Source organism: Penaeus monodon, chromosome 38, assembly GCF_015228065.2.
Source record: "Penaeus monodon isolate SGIC_2016 chromosome 38, NSTDA_Pmon_1, whole genome shotgun sequence".
Classification (NCBI taxonomy): domain Eukaryota; kingdom Metazoa; phylum Arthropoda; class Malacostraca; order Decapoda; family Penaeidae; genus Penaeus; species Penaeus monodon.
The window spans coordinates 23087189-23094688 of NC_051423.1; the positions used below are offsets into that span (position 1 = coordinate 23087189).

General features: G+C 45.4%; 1 protein-coding gene across 1 annotated transcript in view; it reads left to right on the top strand.

The window, feature by feature from the left end:
* LOC119596474 (proline-rich protein 36-like) overlaps positions 1–7500 on the top strand; it is a 40756-nt gene that overhangs the window by 14632 nt on the left and 18624 nt on the right. The window contains exon 2 of the mRNA XM_037945743.1: positions 1–175. This exon is cut by the window's left edge and continues 309 nt beyond it. Within this exon, the coding sequence (XP_037801671.1) occupies positions 1–175 (175 nt within the window). The remainder of the gene's footprint in view (positions 176–7500) is intronic.

Here is a 7500-nt window from a genome sequence, read left to right on the forward strand (position 1 = left end):
CCACGCCTCCCTTCGACGTGCGCTCGTCGCTGATTGGTGACGACGACGATGATGGGCGGAGCGACATACGGGTTCTCTCGCCCTCATTGGTCAACAGCCAAGTGTTGTCCAAGACCCGGCCGCTCTCCCCTGACCCCCCCGACCCCCCTGGGACCCACCTCCCCAATGGCGAAGGGTAAGTGTCATCGGAAATTTAATTAGTGTTATACTAACATTTATTTTTTTTTTATTTTTTTTATTTTATTTTTTTTTGTGTGTGTAAGGGAGGCATAATTATGCCGCGAGCGATGAAGGGATGAAAGATGGACGCTGATGATGGCGGAGATGAGTCTTGTTAATTGATACCTTAGGGTTGTTTGTCTATGATTTTGGTTGTGATAGTAGTGATTGTGATTGTTGTTGTTGTTGTTGTTCTGCTTATTATTATTATTGATATTGCTATTAATAATAATAATAATAATATTTTAATTATATTATTATTATTATTATTATTATTATTATTATTATTATTATTATTATTATTACTATTGTTTTGTTATTATTATTATTATTATTATCATTATAGATATTGTTATCATTATTATTATTATAATAATAATAATAATAATAATAATAATAATAATAATAATAATAATAATAATAATAATAATAATAATAATAATAATAATGATAATAATAATAATAATAATAATAATAATAATAATAATTATTATTATTATTATTTTTTATTTATTATTATTATTATCATTATTATTATCATCATTACCATTATCATTATTGTTATTATTATTATTATTATTATTATTATTATTATTATTATTATTATTATCATTATATTTGGTGTTACTATTGATGTCGTTGTTGCTGTTGTTTTTATTATTGTTGTTGCTGTTATTATTAAATACCATTTTTTGTATCATCGCTATTTGTATTACCATGACTATTATTACTGGTTGATAACAATACCTCATGTCATTATCACACGCACACACACACACACACACACACACACACACACACACACACACACACACACACACACACACACACACACACACACACACACACACACACACACACACACACACACACACACACACACGCACACACACACAAACAAACAAACACACACACACATACACATCAAAATTAGAGCATAATGTCGAGGTCATAAGGTTCTTATGACGTCACAAGGTTATCATGACGTCACAAGGTTCTCATGACGTCACAAGGTTCGGATGATGTCACAAGGTTCTCGTGACGTCACGCCCACCCTGAGTGAGGCAGACTGGCAAGAGTAAACAACATTTGTATGTATTTACAAGGGAAGTGAAGGAGGGATGGGGAGGGAAGGGGGCGAGGGAGGGAAGGGAAGGGGGGGTGAGGGAGGGGAGGGAAGGGGGGCGAGGGAGGGAAAGGAAGGGGGTGAGGGAGGGGAGGAAAGGGGGTGTGGGAGGGGAGGGAAGGGGAGAGGGAGGGGAGGGAAGGGGGGCGAGGGAGGGAAGGGGAGGGAAGAGGAGGGAACGAAATGAGGTGAGGGAGGATATGAAAGAAAGTGACAGAGAGAGAGAGAGAGAGAGAGGGAGAGAGAGAGAGGAGAAACAAGGGCAGAGAGAATTAGGGTAGGGTAGAGGGTGGAGGCAAGAGGAGAGGGAAGGAGACGGGGAGAGGAGAGGAGAGGAGAGGAGAGGGAGGGAGGGAGGGAGGGAGGGAGGGAGAGGAGGTAGAGAGGGTGACTAACAGAGGAAGGCATAGAAACGTTGACTCTTTAGGAGAGATTATATACTGCAGGAGAAAGAGAGAGAGAGAGAGAGAGAGAGAGAGAGAGAGAGAGAGAGAGAGAGAGAGAGAGAGAGAGAGAGAGAGAGAGAGAGAGAGAGTGAGAGAGAGAGAGAGTGAGAGAAAGTGAGAGAAAGTGAGATAGATATATAGATAGGTAGATAGAGAGATAGATAGACAGAGAGTAAGAAAGAGAGAGAGAGGAGGTGGAAGGGAGAGAAAGGGGAGATGGGGCGAGAGAGGAGAAGAGAGAGAGAGAGCGTTAAAGACACACACATACACACGTGCGTGTATTACGTAATTACATAACCATGCCCTCATACTCACAGAAAGTCATATAAGGATCGACCTCATCAGAACATGTCACTGACCGAGGTATGTTGTTGTTTTTTCACCCCCGCCAAAGTACGCTCCTGTTTTCGTCTTTGCTGTTTACTTATTCGTTGGTTTATTTATTCGATAGAAGGAGGAGGAAATGCGAAAGAGAATGTAATAAAAGAGAGAGGTGTAAAGGAAGATCTGAGATATGATTTTGGTAAGTTAAAAGGTGGTCATGTTGCCTCGTTGTGACGTGAAGGGGAGACTGTCATGTCTGATTATGCCCGGGAGGAAACACATACACATGTACACTTGCGAAGGCGTACACGCATATGTATACACTAATGTCTTTCCTTCTCTCTCTCCTTCCCTACCTTCTTTCATTCACTCCTTGTTCACTCTCTCTTTCCATTTTCTATTTTTCTCTTTCTCCCTTTCTCCCTCTCTCCATCTCTCCCTTCTCCCCTCCCTTCCTCTATCTTTCTCTCTCTTCCTCTCTCTCTCTCTCTATTTCCCTCCTTCCATCCTCCTTCTTTTCTCCCTTCCTTTCCCTTTCCCTTTCCCTTCCCTTCCCTTCCCTCCCCTCCCCTTCCATCCCCTCCCCTCCCCTCCCCTTCCCCTTTCCGTTTCCTTTTCCCTTCCCTTCTCCTTTCTTCCCTTCCATTCCCTTCCCTTCCCTTCCTTTCCCTTCCCACAATTCCCCTTCTTACCCTTCCTACCACCTCCCTCCACATCCTCTCTCTTATCCCCTTTTTCCATCCTTGATCTCCTCCCTCTCCCCTTCACCTGGCCTCTCCACCCTCTCCCCTCACCCTCCTCCCCCTCCCCCCTCTCCTCCCTCTTCCCTTCCCCTCCTCCCTCTCCCCTTCCCATTCTCCCCCTCCACCCTCTCCCCTTCCCCTCCTCCCTCTCCCTTTACTCCTTCCTCCCTCTCCCCTTCCCATCCTCCCCCCTCCTCCCTCTCCCCTTTACATCGCCTCTCCACCCTCTCCCCTCTCCCCCCTCCGCCTACCTCACCATGCAACGTTTTTGGCCATGTTAGCGCCCTCTATGACACAAGGTATAAACAACAGGTACCCGCCTTGCCTGGTGCAGCGAAACTTTCTTGAACACACACACACACACACACACACACACACACACACACACACACACACACACACACACACACACACACACACACACACACACACACACACACACACACACACACACACACACACACACACACACACACACACACACACACACACTACTTGCCGCTGAGGTTGGAGAGTCATTGACCTGCGTGCGTATGTGTGTGTGCGTGCGGACTCGGGTATGGAGGGGGGGGGGAGAGGGTGCGTAGTGATTGCATGTATATAGAGAGATGGTACTGTGTGTGTGTGTGTGTGTGTGTGTGTGTGTGTGTGTGTGTGTGTGTGTGTGTGTGTGTGTGTGTGTGTGTGTGTGTGTGTGTGTGTGCGTCTGTGGTGTGGTGTGCGTGTGTGTGTGCGTGTGTGTGTGTGTGTGTGTGTGTGTGTGTGTGTGTGTGTGTGTGTGTGTGTGTGTGTGTGTGTGTGTGTGTGTGAGTGTGTGTGTACGTGTGTGCATGCGAGAAAAGATTAAATATAAAGTGAAATTAGAATGAAACTAAGATATTAAAGAGTAAGCGGAGAAGTCGAGAAAAGAAAATGTTTACGAAAACAAAAGAGAGAAGAAGGAGATAAGAAGATAATGCGATGAAAGTGAACATAAAGAGTATATCACACGAAAAGAGGGTGTAGAAGAGAGAAGAAAAGGGAGGGGAGAAGGGAGAGAAAGATAAAGGAGATACGGAGAGAGGGGGAAGGGAGAGAAGGAGAGGTGAGAGAGAGAGAGAAGGAGAGGTGAGAGAGAGAGAGAGAGAAAGAAGAGAGAGGTGAGAGAGAGAGAGAGAGTGAGAGAAGAGAGAGGTGAGAGAGAGATACGGAGAGAGGGGGAAGGAGGAGAAGGAGAGATGAGAGAAGAGAAGAGAAGAAAAGAGAAGAGAAGAGAAGAGAAGAGAAGAGAGAAGTGGATGGAGAGGGGAGAGGAGAGAGAAGAGAAGGGAGAAGGGAGGAGGAAAGAGAGGCCAAGGACCAGAGGAGAAAGAAGGAGGAGGGGGGGAGGAGAGAGGACGGTGGAAAGGGGGGGGAGGGGGAAGATAAGTGGATAAGAGACCAACAAAAGATAATGCAACACAAGGTCAAGGATAAATGCATGGCGACGTCTGAGTGGGTGAGTGTGTGGGGGCTGTTGGTAGGTGGTGGAAGGTGGTGGCGTGTGGTGGCGTGTGGTGGAAAAGTGGTGGGAGCTGTTGGCAGGTGGTTGTAGGTGGTTGAAAAAGGTGGAAGATGATGGAAAGTGGTTGTAGGTGGTGGAAGGTGGTGGAAGCTGTTGGTAGGTAGTGAAATGTGGTGGAAAATGGTGGCAGATGGTGTCAGGTGGTGGTAAATGGTAATAAATGGTTGTATAAAGTCTCAGATAGTGGCAGAGGGTGACCGGGAGGTGTTGATAGTAATTGTAGTTAAGTAGCAATAGGTGGCTATATAGGTGGCATAAGTTAGCAACAGGTGGCTAAGTAGCAACAGGTAACCAGACAGGTTATACAAGGTAGTAGCAGATGGCCAGCCAGGTGGTGTAAGGTAGCAGTTAATGGCCAGGTAGGAGGTATCAGGTGGCAGCAGATAGCTTAACCGGCAGTACAAGGTAACAACGGGTGGCTGAGCAGTTATAAGGCAGGAACAGATAACAAGACCGATGGTGATATATAGCAACAGGTAATGAGGTCTATGGTGAGTATCAGTAACAGGCGATTGGCCAAATAGTGAAATATGATAAGGAGCAGCATCATATACCCAAAAGATGGTGAGACAAATGGTGTCATATTTTACTTAATAACAACAGATGACTCGCATCACTTAAGAAAAATGATATACCAGGCATTAACATATTTACAGATGATCATAGATGACATATACATGAGAGATGATCACTGATAAAAAAAAGATATAGTGACAGCTAGCAACCGATGGTGACACGAGATGATAGATATAGCAAAATGATAAGATAGATGATTTAAAATTTCATTAGTAACAAATGGTAGGCTTAATTGGCGTAGCATAAAAAACAACCACCTTAAACTGATACCAATAACAGATGGTAACAGATGGGAACAAAAAGAAATATAGAAGACGATGAAACAGGCAGTTATACAAAGGCAAAGGCAGTTACGTGGTGTGACATAATGAACAGATGGGAACAGGTGGTTGGGATGGTGACAGGTAGGAACAGGTAGTGACTGGCACAAGCAAGGATTAAGGAAAGTGGTCCATTGTCATGGGAAAGGTCAGTTTGCAATCGTCATCACTTTCATCATTTTCATCATAATCATCATTACTGTGACGCCTAGCTTCATTATCATTATATTTATGATAACGGTAATAATGAATAATAATGATAATAATAATAATAATAATAATAATAATAATAATAATAATAATAATGATAATAATAGTAATAATAATAATAATAATAATAATAATAATAATAATAGTAATGATAATAGATAATGATAATAGATAATTATATATATATAAAAAACAAAAACTATGATTTCCTCGCCAGAGCCGCTCACTCCAAATGCGCTTTCTGACAGTCATTTTACGTTGAACTGGAGGTCTCCCCTTTCGCGATTATCATATTCTCCCACGTCTTGTTTCTTCTCTCTTCTCCTTATTCTTGCTTTTGTTGTTTTTCTTCTTTCATTCTTTATTGTCTTGTGTTTATTTTTTCTTCCGTTTTCTTTTGTTTGTTTTATGGATTTTCTTTCTTTCTTTCGTTTTCTCCTTCGTTTTTATTTTTTTTTCTTTGTCTCTCTTCTCTTCTTCTTCTTTTCCTCCTTTCTTCTATTCTTGTTTTCCTCTTCGTCTGTTTACTTTCTCCTCCTTTTATTCTTTCTTTTGACCTCTTCACTTCTCGCCTTCTTCTCTTCCCTTTTCTAAGACAAACCGTTTCTCTGATTTTTCTTTTCTCTCCTTTTCGTTTCTAAGAAAGAATTTCAACTTTGAAATTTTCCGTTTAATTGCCTCTTCTAAGAAAGTTTTTTTTTATTATTATTAAACCTTTTCCCTTTCTATCCTCTATGATTTTTTAAATTTCCTTTCTTTGTCTTTATCAAGCTATTTCGTGTACCCTTTTCTTCGATTTTCTCTATCTCCTCTTTTCTCTTCTGCTTCTTGTTCTTTATTTATTTCTTTTCAACTACTTTCTCGTCCTTCTCCTCCTTTCTTCTTCCCCTATTCCTTCTCCTCTCTTCCTTTCCCTATTCCTCTTTCTCTCATCCTTCTCCTCTCCTCTTTCCCCTATTCCTCCTCCTCTCTTCCCCATCTCTCAATTTCTTTCTCCCCCTCCTCCCCGCCCTCCTGCCTATCCCCCTCCATCCCTACCCCCCCACCTACTGCCCCTCCCTCATCTGTCCCTATCTTCCCCTCCCCCCCATTCTCTCCTCCTTCGCTTCTTCCTACATTCCTCCTCCTTCTTCCCCTCCGCCAACATCCTAAATCCTTCCCCAATCGCCTTGCTCTCCTGCCCTCCCCCCCCCCGCCCTTTTCTCCTTCCCTCCTCCCCACCCTCCTCTCCCTCCACCATCTTTCCCCCTCCCCTCTCTCCCCCCCTTTCTCCTTCCTTCCTCCCCCACTCTCCCCCCTTCCTCCTTTCTTCCTCCCCTTTTCCCCTTCCCCCTCCACCCATCTTCCCCCCCCTCTCCTCTCCCCCCTCTTTCTCCCTCCTTCCTCCCCTTTTCCCCTTTTACCCTCTACCCATCTTTCCCCCCTCTCCCCCCTTTCTCCCTCCTTCCTCCCCCTTTCCCCTTCCCCCTCCACCCATCTTTCCCCCTCTCTCTCCCTTACCAACCCACTCTCCTTCCCAACCAGTCACCCTTCCTTTCTCCTCCCCCCTTCCCCTTCCCCCACCTTCCTCCCCCACCTTCCTCCCCCTTCCCCCCTCCACCCTCCTCCCCCTTCCCCCCCACCCCCCTCCCCGCCCGCAGCAGATGGTGCCGGAGCCTTGGACGGGCGGCGTCGACGAGTGGCCATAGAAGGCGTGCTGGTGCCGCCCACGACCCGCTTAAGGATGGCGGCTCGGCAATAGGGCATCATCCCCGTGGGCGCGGGCGGAGGGGCGCTCTCGCGGGAGGAGGAGGGGGGGAGGAGGAGGGGGAAGGGGGAAGGGGGAGGGGAAGGAGGGGGAGGAGGGGAAGGAGGAGGGGGAGGGGGAGGAGGGGAAGGGAGAGGAGGAGGGGAAGGAGGGGGAGGGGGAGGAGGAGAGAAAGAGAGAAAGAGAGAAGGAGAAGGAGTAGTGGAAGTGGAAGGGGAAAGGGAAGGGGAAGGGGAAGGAGGAAGG